The 19,190-nt window shown below is 42.1% G+C and overlaps 1 protein-coding gene across 6 annotated transcripts; it reads right to left on the bottom strand.

Moving 5' to 3' along the window:
• Positions 1-709: 709 nt before the first annotated feature.
• Positions 710-18,612, bottom strand: LOC104319949 (lamin-B3). Of its 6 annotated transcripts, XR_011327099.1 has the most exons (13): positions 18,017-18,611; positions 13,316-13,472; positions 12,212-12,337; positions 11,116-11,286; positions 9,662-9,787; positions 9,318-9,538; positions 8,395-8,620; positions 7,375-7,482; positions 6,334-6,450; positions 6,127-6,234; positions 5,929-5,999; positions 4,237-4,268; positions 710-3,652 (listed from the first exon to the last, which is right to left on the bottom strand). XR_011327099.1 is itself a non-coding variant. In XM_069798375.1 (12 exons), the coding sequence occupies exons 1-12, from the start codon at positions 18,382-18,384 to the stop codon at positions 3,595-3,597; spliced, it is 1,818 nt and encodes a 605-aa protein (XP_069654476.1). In that variant the 5' UTR covers positions 18,385-18,612; the 3' UTR covers positions 710-3,594. The 6 variants fall into 6 exon arrangements, 5 of the variants coding, with proteins under 5 accessions (XP_069654476.1, XP_069654473.1, XP_069654472.1 ...); XM_069798375.1 differs by lacking the exon at positions 5,929-5,999 and having other exon boundaries at positions 18,017-18,612; XM_069798372.1 differs by having other exon boundaries at positions 710-4,268.
• Positions 18,613-19,190: the final 578 nt, after the last annotated feature.

Here is a 19,190-nt window from a genome sequence, read left to right on the forward strand (position 1 = left end):
TCTCTCCCTACTGACTGTGTAGCCTTTATAATGTCTGTTAAAATTTTCTTCTAGCAGGAGGATAAGAGAAAAATTCCTTTGAACTAAGTACAAACTGATCCTAGCTCCACAGGGTTTGTATAGAACTCCATTGAGATAAATAGGTGAGTATCACTGCTGACTACTGCAAACAAATGAAAAGTCAATACACTTCTACTTTTTATATTTATATGAAAGGGGTGGATATGGAGGAAAAAGAGAAGACTAAGTGGAAAGGGAACTTAACTAAAACTAAACTTAACTAAAAATATGCAAAAAGAAGCTTCAAAATGAAGGACAGACAGACTCAGGCATCTTAAGCACTACTAAAATGAAGATAGAATTAATTTGCTTTTCTGTTAGCCTTCTGCTTTGCTTAGTAAAGGCAGATGTAGTAACGAACAAAAAACTCAGCAGCCTCAGGGGAACATGTAATCTTTTGCCAGTTGCTCTCTGTACAAGACAGAGTGATGAGAGGGGAGCTGAACTCTTTATGGGCAGACTGGCTTGAATCCAGGTTCAGATGTTCAAGCTCTACTTGGTTCTGTAGTCCAGTTGAAAGAGCATTCCCTAGAGCAGTGTTGTGGTTTAACCCCAGTGAGCAGCTAAGCACCACACAGCTGCTCACTCACTCCCCTCCAGTGGGATGGGGGAGAGAAATGGAAGGGTAAAAGTGAGAAAACTCATGGGCTGAGATAAAGACAGTTTAATAGGTAAAGCAAAAGCTGTGTGCGCAAGCAAACCAAAATAAGGATTTCATTCACTTCCCATCAGCAGGCAAAACCAGCACAAGAGGAAAGAATTTCATGTGTATCACAGGTGCAGTAACTTTTCCATCTAAGAAGGATAAATAGCCTCTAACTGGCTCTCAAAACCATGGCTTTCTGGTTTCTCTCATCTCTGGCCTCAGCTTGCACAATGGTTGTAAGTACAGGGTTATTCTTTGCAGCTTTGGCTACTGCCTTCTACTTAGGACACATAATCTCAGAATTCAGACTTACTCATCTAAAGAAGAAAATTCATCAGCCCCTTTTGAAATTCATGGGCAAGTAGCTAGTAGTTATTAGAACAGCAGCAGGGAAAGCAACTTGTCCTGATCTAGTTTTTCCATGAAAGTAGCTATGATGTTCTGAATATAAAAAGGTATGGGACAACTTTCAAAGGTTTAAGTATTTGGGATTCACAGCTGCTTTTGCTTTTCCCCCAACTTTATCAGAGGTCTCACCAGTCATACCTTTCCATAGCAGGGAAAAAAAGAGGCACTGAAATCTTTCAGCTCACCAGAATTCCCTAAAGAATTGCATATGCACATGTGTGCATACACACACAGATATATACATAAAGGTTTGAATTCTCAATATACTTTGCAGTAGGCAGTTGCCATTTAGTATAGAGCTCCTAGTCAGGTGCAGTAGACGTCTCATCTAACAGAAGTAGCTATTGCAAAAGTTGTAAGCTGAAAGCCAGTCAAGAGAGCTATACTGTTACTGATTAGGGCAAAGTATAGAGAGAGGTCATAGGAAACCAACCCAACCATCTTTAAGGTTTGCTACCAGAAAGACAATTTGCACAATAGGATCTGTTGCACATCAGAGAGTCAATTAATATGTGCCTTTTTAAGATTGTATGCTAAGAACAAGTTTAATACACTGTCATGTAGGTTCTGTAGTTGAGTAAATAAAAGTAGATCTTGTTTCCTGGACCACTGATGGCGTTACCAAACAACATCCTGTACCACTGCTATTTCCTATCAAGACTTGTACACTAATTCAAATCTTTCATGGTTGTTGCTTAATACCATCCTTCCCTTGTGCTACAAAAAGGTTTCATTTGAAATAGTGATAATTCCTCTTAAGTTCATAGCAGTTTAGCTTTATATTTATCACTCAGTTCTTCAAATACACAGGGCAGCATACTATTTCTGAAGGTTTCTTCAATCTGCAGGGAATCTTCCCTAAACTCACTTATTTTATTACTTCAAAGTCTTTTGAGCTACTCTAAGATCAATGAACAAAGAACTTCTTTATTATTTAATCTGCAAATATTAAAGTACAAGACTGCTTTTATATACATGAAAAAATATCTTTAATAGTTAAAAAAGTTTAAGAAATCAAGATAGCAAGGTTGTAGCAGCAGCTATTTCTATGTGGGCCATAAGGTACAACAGGAATTCAGATCTGTTAAAACGCAAGTATTAAACCAGCATCTACTCTTCACATGTCAAAACTAGACTTTTTAAATAACTTGAGAGTTTAAGCTAGTATAAGGAAAGCCTCACCTTAACAACTGCATCCTAAGACAGAACAGGTCTTAAATTCAGAACTGAATACTTTGGCAAGGTAAGAGGCAGCATTTGGAGAAATCTGCATTCTCAGCTGCTCCCCTTCCCTCATACTCTTAAAGAAGAGTGTACTTTATGTGGCTCATCAAGGCCCTTTACCATAGAGACAGCAGGTAAGCACTTTAGTAAAAAGAGGTTAAAAATAACTGAATGCAGTGGCCCCAAAGGCCAACTGCCTAGTTTGAGGGTTATAGGTCACGCTTTACATGGACTACAGAGCTATTCAAGTTACAGTAAATTACATACTGGCCAATACAGTATTCCCCCAACTGTTCCATTAGACATACACAAAGCAGTACTGCAGACTGCACAGAGATTTAGGACACAAGGATTCCAAGAGCAGATGTTTTTGATGCACCTTTTACTACAGTTGGTGCTTTCTAGTTCTGATTTTTGTTTCAGCATGTTTTTCTAGCCCTAGAAAGCTGGCTTGTTGGGACCACAGTACTAATACTGCTAGTTACAGTACCTTCTCTGTTGGAATGAGATGCTTTTTCACATTTACGAGATACATCTGTCCAAGTTAAGGCTGACACAGCTATGCTGTGATATAGTGTATCTAGGAATATACAGTACTGAAACTGGTGGATTTCCAGGTGCTAGAATACAGGAACAGTACATTTAATAAGAGACAAGAACATTTTTACAACTTGCTTTTAATTTTAAAATGTCTCTCTCTAGCAAGTGATCTAGACCAGTTTCAGATATTACAGCATCAGGATCTGAGCAGGAAACATTTCAGACACTCAGCACTCTTCAAGATAGTGTTTTACTTCCGCCAAGTTCAGACTTGCTCAAGGTGCAAGCTAGGGTGTGATCTGGCCCATGTAGTTTCCCCACTCAGGCTTGAAACAGAAATTACCTTTGGAGAAACCATATTGGAATATTGAGAAAGCTGAGGCAGCCTCATGCTCATTGTCAAGTATTTAGCATCCTTCTAGGGCATATGTTTAGAAGCTCTGTAAACTGTGTACTCTCCTCTGTTTCAGCAGGTCATGGAAACCAGATCCTTGTGTTAAAGTAAAAATAACTTCACATGGAGCTTATATTCTACTGCTCTTTCTATCAGTGAATCCAAGGACAGGGTCCAGTATCAGAAGGTAGGAAATTTCATCATGTTATGGGCAGTGTTTCTTACAAAGAGGTCAAATAGGAGATATGAATTCCAAGTTTCAGATATTGCAGAAGATACCAAAACACATATAGTCTATGTCACCTGGTATTGAGAAGTTTTTTCAGATTATCGTCTCTTTGTCCACATTACATGATATAACAGCTAGGATCCTCATTTTGCTGCAGAAATAAAACATGAAGACATTAGGCTAATCAGCATGTGTACAAACTTAGCATTTATTGCTGGTTACCTATTCAAACCTCAGGTAGGCATATGGGGGTTTTAGTGTTTTTGTAGATTTAGTTACATATTAATAAAGCAAAGCAGGTTTTCAGGGGAGGCAGTACCTTAACTATACTAGATGGTTTGAGGGTGGGGGGAAAAAAGAACACAGGCTTTTAAGAATTTGAGTCCATGCAACACATGAGCCTATGCCTTTCTTAATGAAAAGCTATCAGGCTATCAGTACCTCTGTTCTGAAATATCAAAACTTCACTGGCATGCAGATTCATGCTACCCTGGTTAGGATGGTAAAAGCAGAAGCAAAATCCACGGAAACCCTGCCTTCCCTTAAAGCACAGCATGCTTTCTTTACATCATTTTACTGCATGCAAGAAGTTAACTGTGTTTCACTAAGCTGCCATTATTTCAGTACTACCAATGCAGCAGAAGCATATAGATACTACTGACAAGAGTTTGATAGAAATTCAGCAGACAGGAATGACATTAATGTTTGAGTGGGAGTATTAGAATTGATTCTTACCATAAATGGCACACAACTGTATTGTAAAGTTGCTGATAAAACAGATTAGAGGTGTAAGGAAAAAAGTTAATTCCACTTTCCATCACTGATTGCTAAACAAGCCATATTTTAGTCAATTCAAATAAAGAGCCTTAAAGAAAACCCACACCTTGAGGAGAGGCCCTACTCTGAACATGAAGAGAAGCTTGTATCAGTAAGTGTCTTCATCAGCCTAAAGCTCCACTGGTGTTACTTCAACCATTTTGGTGTATGCTGTGCATTAAGAGTCCAAAGGCCAGAATAGCATTATAGAACCATTCTCAATAGCCTATTTAACAGGGTCTCACTCAGCCTTCTTCAGTGAGAGACTGAAAATATTACAAGAACATGCATGTAAGTCAGGAGACTTTGATAAACATCCTTTAAGCCAGATGGTATTATAGTAATAGATATTTACCCAGATATTCTTGTTTGAAAGCAGGAACAAGGAGAAGAACCAAGCAGCAGGCAGTAACTGCCTGTTCCTAGGTACATTTTCTTAAGACAGTACCAACGTACTTTTAAGTTTTCAGACAGGTATATTATGAAAATATCTAGGAAATGGTGGTGGCTTTAAGACCTGGTGCAGTAAGAAGCAAGTCCTCCTTGTAACCTGTGTAGGATCAGTTTTAGGAAGAGCTGTGGTAGCTCAACATGCTGTTTCAGCAGGAGGGAGAGAATGAATTTTTAGCTAGGCATCCCCTTGCACTTAGGGCCTTGGAGTTTGTACTAACAAAGGGGACTTGGTGCTATTTCAAGTCAAGAAACAAACCAACTCCAGAGTCAAGTACAGTCTGTAATTGTTCAGTTATGACCATTTTAAAGCCCTTGTATTAGTTCTGGTTTAGACTACTTCAGCAATTAAAGATACCTGACTACTAGTATATCAAAGTACACTAGAAGCATCCAATGTGCAGCAGTTCAGACTTGTAATATTGTCAGTCAAAAGCCATTTGGAGGGGCTAGAGTGTCTTTCACAGGGCATTACAATGTGCAAGTTGTGAGTAATGCAAAGGGTTATAAGTATATTGAACACAAAACATTCTATTTAACTACATTAATTCCATTAGCATGACCTGCATCTGTGCTGAAGTTTCACTTGGAAAGTACTGAAGGTAGTATTTGTAACTGAAGCACAGCTAAGATACTATTTTTGCACAGCAAAATAAGAAAAAGTAGTTCCTGGAATAAGCTGTAACAGAAGTGCTTCAAACTCATGCCTCAATTTAAGAGGAACTTACACAATCAATACACCAAGAACTTTGATTTCAGCCTCTTAAAACTTTTTGAATGGAAATATTATATTTCTTCAGTGTGAATTTAAGTCAGGGACACTGTTTGGAGTGTCAGGTAAGTCACTTCATCCCACAGAAATAAGATATTTCTAGTAAGTGTTTGCATTCTGTTCTTGGGTTAACAGCTTTTAAGTTTATTCGTAGTCACATGTTTAGATGGAACAGACATTAAAGCCAGTATTTTTCTGTGTGTCAGTAATAAGAGACCAAACAATTAATGCTACTATTTGATCATGTTCAAGCAGAGAATAAGCAAAACATCAGTCCACTTCTGATGCAAAGCCATGCAAGCTATATCCTACGTGGGACAATAGGCTGCAGCAGTATTAATGAAGCAAGTTTTACTATGAGATGACAAGCATGATTCTCACCATCTCACCTGCTTAAGGATGCTCACAGGAACCACTATCATGAAACCAAACAACATTTCTTTTTTCTTCTTCTTTTGGTCTGACATCAAGAAAAATGTTAGGAGTTGTAGGATACAGATAGTACTTGGGAAAGTATTTTCATACAGTAATGAAAAGAAATTGAACGAGACTGTTGATAGCATGTATTTAAACTTCAGGCAGCTTACCCGAGATGGAAACTCTATTTCACTTCCAGTTATTTCTTCATAATCATCATCTTGCTCACTGCTTTCTTCTGCTCTGGGTACATGCATTATCTTCCTCTCTGCAAGTTCCTAAAATACAATTGACTTGCCACCAAGAACCCTCAAGAATTAAGCACATCAAACAAGTTTAGTATTAGGAGAGTAAAAACTATTTACTATCTCACTTACCTCACCGTCATCTGTGATGAGTGTAACACCAATACTATCCCCAGTTCCCCAAGACATCTGAGACTTCCAGACCAGATCACTAGGACCTGGGCTTACGCCAGCAGCTGCGCCCCAGATCTGCAACAGATTCAGAGTGAGCTTCTGAAGAATCTTATTTATAGTTAGATTAGGATTTAGTCTAACATATGTAACTATTAAGTACTCCAATACAAAAGATGTCCAGTAACACAAACTGGACTACTGTGATCCCTGGCAGATTAGTTCTTCCAGGACTACCAACAACAGTGGTAATGGTTTTTTGGGGGGGGAGGTTTGGGGTTTTTTTGGTTTTGGGTTTTTTTTTGTTTGTTTGTTTTGGTTTTTTTTAAACAGAAGACTGTAAAGCAGTATAGAAAAGGCTGTTAACAGCTTCTGCCTGATGTAGAGGTAGCCTTGCTTGGACATGCATACCATTTGATTTACAGAGCCAAGCCAGAGTTACAGACATATTCCTATCAGCAGTTTGTGTATACAAGATAGCCCCTAGCTTGGGGTCACTCACAGATCTCTTGAGCAAGCTCATGCAGTCTGGAAGTACAGACTGTAGAGTTAGGCTTTGATCACTATCTAAATGTACTTGGAGTATGATTTTAGAGTTAAAATCTAGCTTAGTACCATAAATGGTGAGCTCAGCATTGCTGAACTGTAGTGGAGTAAAGCTTTTAGCAACAGTATAAGTCTTTGCACAACTTTTATCAAATCACAGGAGTATGGGGAACCCTAAGAATAAATTAGAATATATTGATTCTGTTCACAATAACAGCATGTCCCAATCTGGGATGATCCAAGTTCAGTCCAAGATCTAGCTTTAAAGAAAATTTAATTGGCATTTAAGATCAAGTCACTGCAAGGATTTTTCCCATCTCCCTCTCCACATAAAATAAGGATTTCAGTGTTTTAGGGACTTGCAGTGTCAATTTAGTTTTCCTTATTACATGAATCTCTATTGCCATCTAACATAAGAACAGACCTCCGAGTAAGTTTTACAAAACCACTACATACTGTAACTACTTGGCCTGCCTGAAGAGTGAACAGTGAAGGAAATTTATATGTTACATCTGACACACTTCCGAGATGTCGTCTTAACACCCATCCATGTAGTGGCTGATCCTGTGGGACAAGAAATTTCTCTTAGCATTATAGACCAATACCACATCATACAAGTGCAAGGTTCTTTCAGACTCAAGGGTCAGTTTTAGTCCCACTCCTGTAGCATACAAGAATCTGATCAATTTTGAGGAAGCCTTCAAGTTTCCATTAAAGCCTCCCTATGATTTCTCCCTGTTCTTCCTTAGAATTAATCTTAGTCCCACAAGTTTAGGCACACCTATTCTTGCCTTCTGTTCAAGGGGGATCATGATGCTCTTTACCAGAGAGATTCTGATAAATGAAGTTTGTCATGCCCATCTACCAACTTGGGCCATATATACAACACATACATAGAAGCCTGTGAAGGTTTAAGGCATCTCAGGCTGAAGTGGCTAAGCTACCAGCCACAAGTTTTGAAGCTCTGAGAATTAATTCAAATAATTCTGGATTTGCAGACTAAACTAGTCAAAGAATTATGTAGCTGGTCAGATAAACCCTCTGTATAGATTAGATACTGTCAGCTGTTTTAAGAATTTAAGTAATAAGAAGCTGTCATTAACCAATTTACTAAGTACCTTATTTAGTTAATCGAGGATAAGTAGTACTTCTGATGGTGCTAGCCTGAACCTGATGAGAAACAACTGAAGGTGTTAGATTTCTGCATCATAGAACCCAGTGCACCTCCCCTCAAAAGCACCTCCCAGACAGCCCCATGAAAAAAAACACCTGCAGTAACCACCCCCCCCCCCAAAAAAAGTCTCTAGTCTTCTCTTCACAGCAGCCAGGTTAGCTGAGAAGTCCCCACTTTGCATTTTTTTGGCAGTACTCTTCCCTCATCTCTTCATTCTTCCCTGTTGTCATCTCTGACTAAGCTACAAGTTGGTTCACAAGCAGTCATACTTTGCAAGGGAGGCCATGCAGACTTGAATGTACCTCATCAGAGTTGTTTTTAAGCCTGACAAATTTCCCAGCTGCATCAATTTCTTCAATAGATACATTTCCAGAAGATGAAGCATGATGAACAGTCTTAAATCCAGCACTATGGCCTCTCTCTTTAGCTTCTTTCATTTTCCTTTTCTTCCCATGTAGGAACCGTCGCCCTTGACTTGTTGCTTGAGTTGCAGTGCTGTGTGAAGATGGACTGGGTGACAGCTTTAGCCTAGAAGGGAGTCATATAACATTCACTTGACTATCTGATGTGCTTATTTCTTCTCACTCCTATCCTCCCACTATAGCCAAGCCTAAGAGCTTCTTATATTCAAGCTTTCCATGAAGTCTTGAATATAAGATTTTATTTTTACTGGCAAGAATAGCTAAGTAGCTTGTTATGTTTGGAAGACAGCCCCAGCCCTAGAGTTCAGAGGAAGCTTATGTCAGGAAAAGAAGATTCCCAACTGCAATAAGTATTCCTTTAAAGTCTCTACAGAGGCAATCTTTAGTGGAAGTAGTTTAAGTCTTTGACCCTTCTTAGCATGTATTGAGAGTTCATGTTGTTCTCACCAGGCAGTATCTGGATAGTTGGGAGTTGATACAATTTCCCAGTTTCATTCATGAAATTTGAGGACTCTGATATGTCTCTAGGATGTAGCATAAAGCTTTGAAAAAGTTGAGGGATATCTAACGGACCTTTGAACTTCTATCAGTTGTGTTTATCAAGTTACTTGATCTTACTACATCATATGGTGGATGTAGGATATAAATACTATCTACAGAAGATTTTGCTTCAGGAACTATTATGGCACTAATGACATAGCATTTATTTCTTGCCTCCTCCACATTCTGAAGAATATATGGTTAGTTAGTGTAGGGATCTTTGATGAAGCAAGTTCTCATATGAAGATTTTGTCATAGCCTACCTCTGTTCCTCTCCCTCCAGCATCTTTCTGTAGCTACTTATTTCCAGATCTAGAGCCAGTTTCACATCTAAGAGATGCTCATATTCTTCCAACTGTGCTTGTGTCTGCTGCTGGGCTTGTTCTATTTCTTTCTCTTTTTCAGCCATATGCCTTCGATAGAGATCACGATCATAATCCAGCATCTCCTGTAGCTCTTTTATTCTGTTCTCCAAAGCAACATTCTAAAATTAAGATGATGGAAAAATCAATTAAACCATAACTGAAGATTAGAGAGGAGAGGCCAATATTTTGAATTGGGTATCTAAATTAAAATAATTCTAAGGATATACAAATAAAGATAGTACCTGGCTTTGATATTGATTAACTTGAGACGTCAAAGTATCAACTCTCAGCTTTGTTTCCATCAGTTCCTCCCGAGCAGCATTGGCAAAGTCACTATTTCTTGCTGCAGATAGCTGGGCATTCTCCATCTATGGATAAGTCACTGTTAGTAGTGAGTTGCTTGTGACCATGTATTTTAAATAAGGATGGAAACCCAAGTGATTTCCAGCTGTTACATCTGGAAATAGTTATGTTTCACTTAAGTGTGCAGATACCAATAAAGTCCAGGTCAGAAAGTTTTTCATTGCTTTTCAGGAAGGTTTACACAAGTTTGACATTCATGTCAGAAAAAAGTCAGCAATAATCAGGTAGTGAAAACTGCTGGATTAGGATATTTCAGGTACAGATGCATGAAGACTTTGTATAGATATTAAGTAAATTCATTCTCCAGAAGAACAATGGAGAATGTTTAGAAGCTGTTTGTCAAAGCATGGGCCTACAGGATATTATGTGTTTATCAAACTATTGCTCTTCCCCCAAAGTTTATTACTAAACAGTTCCTGCATCACTATAAGCAGCACAAAGCTATTTCTAGAGCAATTCAATCTTGAGCTGTTCCAAGAAAGGATAGAGTAGAGCTATGCTCCTACAAGAGGCACTCACACAATTTCCAGCAAAAACCTGGACAGAAGCATCCAAAGGAATTCACTGAGTTGGCATATAATTTGGAGTATAGAGAAAACCAGAACCACCAGGAAGAAATGAACACATGTGCTTGTTGACAGTGCAGAATCACATGATCTGGTACTTCTGAGTATTAAAGAAGGCTTAAGATACTAATACTGTACACTGCAACCAACCCAGAAACCCCTGGGATGTTACCTATCAAGAGTATAAGCCTAAGTATTACTTTTTCCTGCATATGTGGCTGATGCTGGGAAAGAGGTGACAGACCAGTTCTGGAGGACACAGTCAAGCTCCTTCCATAGCCACCCTCTCCCCCTTATCCAGTACTAGCAACTGGGAAGGGACATTTACACTCATACCTTTAAAAGTGCTCTTGTAGAACTGTAAGAATACCTTATTTCATGCATTTTATTAAAACTATAATCAGCAGGTCCAGTTTTATTCAATACTGAAATTGCTTAATAAAAATAGCACACCTTGGTCCTGAACGTGTCAGACAAGCTCTCAGATTTGTCAGAAGTCTGAATTATGATCAACTATTACATTAGCCATTCCTACACACTCCCCAAAGGGACAGTATTTGTGCTTGAACCAGTTTTGTTTGGGACCAAGTGTTTGTAGAAGTTCTATTGTCAAATTTGACACTGCTTTGAAATTCTGTAACAACTTACGCCAAGAAGCTCTACACTGAATGCAAGGGCTCTATCAGCCAGCTATTTATGCTAGTGTCACTTTAACCATATCAAGGTGCAGCTTAAGCTTTGTTTTATTGGCATTTTTACAGACTCACTTTTGCACTGAATGTTCGCTCCAGCTCCTCTTTGTATCCTTTAATTTGTTCTTCCTGTTGTTTTCTGAGCCCCTGCAGAGCATCTAAGAGCTTACTCTCAAATTCTCTCCGACGGCCAGATTCTATTTCTGCTATCCTGCTCTCGTGGACTCTTTTTGCCTCCTTGAGCTCCTAGGAGAAGAAATTTCTCAGAGAATAAGCAAGCCAATACAGTTTGATTTGAGACTGGACTTAACTGTACCAGCTTAACAAGTAATTCAGTATTGAAGCAGATTTATCATTGAGTGCACAGTAATTCATCTTCATTCAGATCTTAGATATTCATCCATTAGGTCAGGTACTTCCACCTTGCTAGTTGCACTGGGTTGTTTTGCTACCTCACTGCCAACACTGCTTAAACTAATAAATGCGGTAGTTTGTCTAATTCTTTGAACTAGAACGATTTCCCTGCTTTTCTTTACTTAGAACACATGCATATACACTTCAGTTTCTTTAAGCACTGTTACTGTTACTTCACCTATTCTTGTTTTATTCAAAAAGTAATAGCAGTTGGTTAGAGAAATTTGAATTCTCTATTGCTTAAATCACACACTTTGAGAATCCTTCCAGCCAGAAGGAAGTTGGTTTACATTCACATGTTTTTTAGTTCTATGTACTGCCTTCTTGCACAAAGGTTACCAGACACCTTTGATAAGTGTTAAGGAAGTAGGGAACGTAAGTTGCTTGTTAAAGGAGATTTAACATCTTCGATTATTTTAGGCTTCTAGCAAACATCTGGAATCGTTTAACTTTAACTGTAATATATGCACTTTCAGTTACACAAAGTAGTATATTGGGATTGTAGTTACCTTCAGAAGTGCAGCATGAGAAAATTATGTCATATTCCAGATACCTGTTGGTACTATGCCAGTTAACATGAGGTTGTGTACTTTTTTGAAGACTTCCTAGTTCGGTGGATTTTATTGGCTGGTGGACTGTCATAGGTTGACTCAGCTAGTTACCTTTTTAAGGATAAAGCACATCTTAACATTGCTTTTAAGTGCATCCAGGGATCACAGACACCTAAAGAAATCCTTGTTAATAAGCTAAAACTTACATCTTCGTGAAGACGCTTCTGGAATGTCATTTGTTCCTGCAAAGTTTTCATATGATTTTCCAGGTCCACCCTCCTCAACATTTCACTGTGGAGATGCTTTTTGGTATCTTCCAGTGACAGCTTCAACTAGAAAAGACAGACATCAGGGTAATCAAAATTAAGAGGTTATTTTTCCAAACTAAGACAGTCAACTTATTACAGGTCATGCAACTTCATTCCTACAGCAATCAAAACACACTGCTTAAGTGAAGAACTTAAGGAGAGTAACCAACTTATTTCAGTGGGATCCAGCATATTAGCAACAGAAAGAATCCTATTTAATTGTTATGTAGACCAGACTTCCCACAAGGCAGACATAGAGCAGCCCTTAATCCCACCAGCTCAGTTTGACAACTCAGAGTAGATTTCCAATGAATCAGTTGTACCATCCATACACATTCCTCCCCTTCATAACACTGAATATTCCAAACTTCCCCCTAACTTCCAGTATTATTTGTTTGATGTTTAACAAGTGAAATCCTTCAAATACAGCCTATGTTGAAAAACTATTGTACATCTCCAGTGTTGGCGTGTGTTGCTTTAATAATACAAGTTGTTTTGGGTTTGTTTTTTTTTTAAGTTTTCATCCTAAAGATTTGAAGTTAGCTTATTCAGTGATCACGCTAAAGCACAAAGATAGAAAAGCTGCGCTCTTCGAATCTTAGTAGCGCAAGAGCCTACAAAAAAAGTAGTTAGAATTTTACTTATTCTACCTAGATTTAAGCATAGTGAAGCAGGGGTCATCAAATGCTCCCTTTGCTGACATGTTAGAGAATGCTATAGGGGCTATAGCAGTACAACACGTTTCAACTTGCTTTGTCCGTAGAACAAGAAACATTACATACTGTGGTCATAGAAGAGAATTAAAGGTACCTACAAGAGTTGCAGGTTTTAACAGACCAACTATCAGTAGCATTTGCTTTCAACAAGATTGCAGAAATCTTTTTGTCCACCTGTCATTGCCATTGTCTTTCCCTGCTTTTAAATCTCAGTAACTAGTTGGGGAAAAACAAGCAAAAGCTTCAGGAACAAAAGCAAAGTTTAAATTCCAGAAACAAGTCTTACTGTGACTACTTGATCCTTTAATTCATGAAGGCCAACTCCCAGACTTCGGTTCTCAGTCAAAGCTCTTGCTAAGTCAGCTTCCTTTGCGTTCAGCTGAGCATCAAGGTCTCTGATACGAGCCTGTGCCAGGTTTAAATCAGCTTCCTTTTTTGAATTCCTACAAGTGAAAGTTTTACAGTCATAAGTTGCAGCTGGTGAGGGAGAAAGTTTGTTTTTAATGTGTTTATCTTCACAGGGGTCTGTGGCAGAACTGAAACAGAAGAGAGGTTAGTTAACACTTGTGGGAAGAGCACCGGGTAGGCTGTAAAACAAACCAGACGGGCCCCCCAGACAAGCATCATTTGTTTAACCAGAAAGACTTCTGACCCAGTTTCCAGCTTGTTTTGTGCAAATCCTGCACAGAAGCCAGCTATTTTCCATGCCATTACCAACCAGAGAGGGAAGGGATGGCACAGGCCACCGTCTCCACAGGGAAGGACTAGTCACACTCAAAGCCAAAGCTCACCAGTCCACAGTGACCCGCCGCCACTGAACAAGCTGCTCACACGGACACCTCCTTTCAGCAGCAGAGGCCACCGCCGGCTCCCTGGCAAAGTGCCTACTGGCCATTAAAACACACCACGCCACCGCTGTGGCCCCCGGGGCTCTGAGCCCTGCACCCCCCTCACCAGCGGGGAGCAGCCATGGAGGCCGCCGCCGGCGCCCCAGGGGGCGGCCCTGCAGCACCTGGAGGCAGGCAGGCTGGGTGCCAGCAGCTGGAGGCCTGCCTGCCTGAGGCAGGGTGGCAGGTGGTGCTGGTCACGCATGGGGGCAAAACACCCCCCCTCTGCAGGCAGAGGCAAAGCACAGTTCTGGCTACCAGGTGGTGTCATCCCTCTTCCTCTGCAAACCCACCCCCCCACGATGTTCCTGCCCACAGCACAGGAGGAGTTTCATCCCCAGGAGGCCGCCGGCCCAGGTATTGTCATCAGCCCATCCCCAGCTGGGGCTTTGCCCCCTACAGCCCCTCAGCTCCTGCCACAGGGCAGCGAGCCCCTGCAGCAACCACCCTTCCCTCCCAGCACCCTTGCAGGGGACTCTTCCCCCTCAGGAAGGGTCACAGAGTCTTCCCTCCTTCACACCGTGGTGGAGTTACAGGGTGAGAGAAGCTTTGCCCTCAGAAGACAGCCATTTCCTTGCACAAATACCCAGGTACAGGGCCCTCGGGTACCACCTGTGTGGCCAACAGAGTTGCTTAAATTGTCAGTTTTACTTGGCACCACAGTGGAGAAGTGCTGGCCTCACAGTGAATTCCTGTCAGAGAAAGGGGTGATCGTTTCCCAGACTGCTCTAACTCCTAAAATCCTTGCAGTTGCTCAACAGCTATTCAGAGTCTGACTTCCTGCTCAAAACTCAGATCTGAGATGGCAAAGAGTAAAGTGTTCAGTTTATTTTAGCAAAATCTGTTCTGCCAAGTGGCCAAGTTGAGATAATTCATACAATGAGTTTTCCAGTTGATAACTGAACAGACCAGTTGGAGAGAGCCCAAAGTCATTCTGCAGGAGTGATCAGCTCTAGAAAGCCTGGAGTGCAAGGAAAGATTGGAAAAAAATAATGGTTGTTTAGTCTAGAGAAGAGAAAAGTGACAGGAGACATAACAGTCTTTACCTACATGAAAGACTGCTGCGTAGAGGAAGGGAATCTGTTTTCCATGTCTGTTGTGGAAAAGATAGGAAGTTGCAGGCTTAAATTGCAGGGAGGAGTATTTGGGTTAGATGTTGGGGAGAGGAAACTAACAGTAGTTCAACACTGAAGCACATTGCCTGGGGGGATATTCTGGAATCTGCATCATCTGGAATTTTAAAAAAGGGTTATGCAAACATCTGCTGGAAGGCATGCAGGTATGGTTGATTCCAACACAGGCCTGGGGCATGTGGCTACATCAGGTTCTTGCTCAAGGTCTTTTCTAGCCCTGCTATTCAGAGACATTTGTTGATTGTGTCCTCATATTTCATGATCATGACACAAACCCAAATGTTTTGCTAGCAGAGGTTATTTCTTCTTTACTCAGACTCTAGGAAAAAAGTAGCTTTACTGGGGTAACAACGAAAAACAGGATAATGTGTTGTAGGTTTTTTTAGCATTTACAGGTTTCTTTCTTTTCTAGGTATTAATTAGCCAGCTTCCTTTTGGTATCTCTGCTACCACTACCACTTATTATGAGTATTAGTTGTGATGTTAACAAGTACATCAGTAACACCACTTAACAATAACATTGACTGTTTCATCCTACAATAATGTAAATTTCATGCTGCAATCAAAGCATGTGCAAGACTGAAATTCCATCAGTATCGGTGTTTTAAGAGTCCACTTTCCTGATGCAGGCCTCTGACAGCCAGGTTCAGGTTTCCTATATTCCTTCCTTACAAACATTATTTTCAGAGAACCCTGAAGCGAGTCTTTTCATCCTTAAGAACAGCAATTAAACAAGCCTGGCTTTGACAAGATCATTTACTACCCGTTTAAACCAAGTCTTATGTTCAGAACACCACATTATTATGCAGCAAGCAGTGACAGTTACAGTACTCTACAACATTCTATATACCAACTATTCCAGAACTAAACACAGCTTATTGACTATCAATTGCAAGCAATAACTTTGAGGCACTGCCAGTCACATTCCTTGTAATTCAGGGTTTCATATATGCTTGACCTGGAGAATTTAAATATTTTTACCAAAAGAGTTCAGGTATGTTTGAAACAGACTCATTTGTCAGGACAAGAGGACATTAACAGCACTTGCAGAATTCATTCTTACAGCTTCAGCTTGCTACACCACATATGTCAGGTTCAGTAACAAAATGCACATCTATACTCACTGGTGCAGAAAGAAACTGGTCTTGTCTTTCTCTGCTGTGCTACTGTAGTTGCTTTGACCTTCCTCAGGCTCTGAATTCAACCAACTGATATGCTTATCCACAACTTCTCCTCCGCAAACATCTTTGGCCTACTTCCAATTACCACTGTGAATAGTATGAAAAAAGCTGAAATGCAAGCACACCTCACTGTTGCTGAAGCTTTAAGTCTCTTTACCAGCGATTAGTAAGAGCCAATGGTTAATGCTGTTGGGAAATTATCTGGTAACATTCCATCCTATAAGAGTTCCAGGTTATTTAAAGGGTATACATATAAAGGGCACGATACCCTCAAAGTAGTTTGTTCCAAGTCATCTGAGACATTTGCAGTTAGGCAGCCCAGATACAAAACACTCATTAATATTAGTACTTCAGTCTAGTCCTTTCAGAAAGCAGCATGTACTACGTATTATTTCCCATGGGCTGTAAAGTTAACCACTTCTAAGACCTAGTTACTTGAAAGAAAAAAAAAAAAATCAGTCCAGAGGATTGCATACCTGCCAAGCCTAAAGCTTTATAAACAAAGCCACAAGAGTTATACAAACACAAAGAGCAGCAGAAAAGTTTTAGAACTGGCATTACCCCTCTCCTTACTGTCCACTCAAGTGGCTGGTTAGATTTACGAAACAGATCTATGAGCCAAAACCCAGCATGAATGAGACAAGCCCAAGAACTTCCAAGCAGCTGAAAACAGAAGCTTAGAGTAAAAACATATTTTATTCCCAAGCAGAACAGCTACTTAAGTCCTACTGAGCCTGTGAGGGGGCAGTATTTGCTCCATACAAGTGTTAAAAGAAAAAGCTGGTGCCTAAAGTTGCTATGATGCAAGTTTATAACAAGATATTGGGGCCCTGTGGACACGCAAATTGTTTTAAGTCTGTAATTGATTTAGCAGTACAGTGGCACATTAAAGCAACGAGCAATGCTAGCACTCTGTATGTATCCATGAAGGAAGATTGTTGGCATTCAACACTTCTTCTCACCTTCAGGAGTATTTAATTGCACTTACATTGGGCAACCCCTTTGTTCCAGGCTTGGCAAGACTAGACAACAAGATGATTCCATGCTCAGGATACACAGCTTGCAAGAAAGTCAAACCTGAAACAGCAAGCAGTTCATCCCAGTAGCATGTAAATCAAGACCTAAAAGCCACTAGGACAATTTCTGTGCAGTACCAGCCTGGACCAGGCAAGCTACAGTGCTTACAGGCCTACCTTCTCTGTGTATTCCCCTCAAGGCAATGTCCAAGCTAAAAAGCCCCCAAAAGATGCAAGCTGACTCCACACAGAAACTCCTCCCCCTACCCCCGTAACTTTCTAGATGCTTTGCCAGCATGGCAGCTTCTTGAGTGTTTATATACACAGGTGTAGAGCCAAACCCAGGCAGCTACACGTTCTCGCAATACTGTCCCCATAAGGCTACCCAACACCCCAAATTCTGGAGGAGCCCCATGCCCATCACAGGGAGGTGCTGGAGCGGCCCAGCAGCACTACAGCAGGAGGCACTCCCAGCGGAGTCCCTGCAGCGCATCTTCAGGACGGACATGAGGGTTTCTCCTAACCGAAGGCCCTCCAACCCCACAGGGCCCTGCCTTTGGGGCGTCACCGCTGCCGTGACCCAGCCACCCTGCAGCACCGAGCACTCCCGCCCCAACACGCAGCTGCCGGCGAGCAGCAGCCCCTTCCCCTCACCCTGCAACAGCCCCGAGGCGGAGGCAGCCGCAGGGGGAGTCCCAGCGGGGAGGCCCGCTCGGGGCCAGGCAGGCGGGGCGGGAGGGCCGGCGCGGCGGGAGGGCCGGCGCACCGACCTGCTGTGCAGCTGCCGGTGCTCCTCGCCGATATTGCCCAGCTCCACCTGCAGCTTGGCCCGCTCCATGGCGATGTTGTCCAGCGCCCGGCGGGCGTCGGCCAGCTCCGCCTCGTAGCAGAGCCGCAGGCTGTCCAGCTCCCGGTGGCTACCCGCCTCCTGCTCGGCCAGCCGCTGCTGCAGCGCCGACTTGTCGGTCTCCAGCGCCCGCGCCCGCTCGATGTAGGCGGCCAGGCGGTCGTTGAGCTCCCGCAGCTCCTCCTTCTCCTGCAGCCGGCTCAGCCGCATCGGGCTTAGCGGCGAGTCGGCGGAGGAGCGGCTGAGGGAGCGGCTCCCGCCCGCCGGCGTGGAGGTGAAAACCGTGTCCATGGCAGCCTCCGGTCCGGGTCCGGGTCCGGGTCCGGGCCCGGGCCCAGGCCCCGCCGCCGCTACCGGGACCGCCCCGCGCAAGGCGCCCGGCGCTCGCCGCCGCCCGCGTATAAATAGCCGCCAGCTGCCGCCGCGGCCTTGCCGGCGAGGGTGGGCAGCTTAAAGGGCTAGGGCTGCTCCCCCGGCAGCTCCGCGTAGAAAAGATACTTTCTTCTTTGGCTTTATTTTTTTGACATGTGCCTTGCCGCGCTTCGTGGGCGGCCCGGTGGTCCTGCCCGGAGAGGGCGGGGAAGGAGCTGTCAGGAGAAGCCTACTGCGGCCCGGCGTTTTTACAAACCCGTGCGGGGGGTCGGGGTGGCGAAAAAAATCCCAGATTTAGGAAGATGCGTGACAGCTGCAGTGATGCGCACACTCCAGCCTGCTGCCATGCCAGTACTCCGCCTGTTCTGTCTGGCTCTTTTTGCAATTTGTTCACCTGATGAAAATAAGCTAGTGTCTGCTCTTTTTTTTTGTTTTGTTGGTAGTTTGTGGGCGGTTTTAGCTTTTGGGTTAGGCTGGGGTGGCTGTCAGCCCTCCCAGTGCTACAGTGTTTCGGTTGAAAGCTGATGTTGCCTGAGCAGAAGGAAGAACGGAAAGGGAACCTGCATCAAAACAAATGTGTGAAGCAGTCTGCAAAGCCTTACGCTAATTACATTTTGTAATAAATCATTGTTCAATAAGTAAGTTGCTTTAGCCCTACTTTAGTAGCGATGCGTACTGGGATAGTTGTCAGTTTTCTCCAGTAGCTAATTAATTTACCCTTTTCT

This window comes from Haliaeetus albicilla, chromosome 12 (assembly GCF_947461875.1).
Source record: "Haliaeetus albicilla chromosome 12, bHalAlb1.1, whole genome shotgun sequence".
Taxonomy (NCBI): domain Eukaryota; kingdom Metazoa; phylum Chordata; class Aves; order Accipitriformes; family Accipitridae; genus Haliaeetus; species Haliaeetus albicilla.

Coding starts and splice junctions, on each gene's coding strand:
- LOC104319949 (XM_069798375.1), bottom strand. CDS start 18,384: ATGGACACGGTTTTCACCTCCACGCCGGCGGGCGGGAGCCGCTCCCTC. Junction 11,287..12,211: donor AGAAGCGTCTTCACGAAGAT/GTAAGTTTTAGC, acceptor TTCTTCTCCTAG/GAGCTCAAGGAGGCAAAAAG. Junction 7,483..8,394: donor TTAAAAACAACTCTGATGAG/GTACATTCAAGT, acceptor CTTGTCCCACAG/GATCAGCCACTACATGGATG.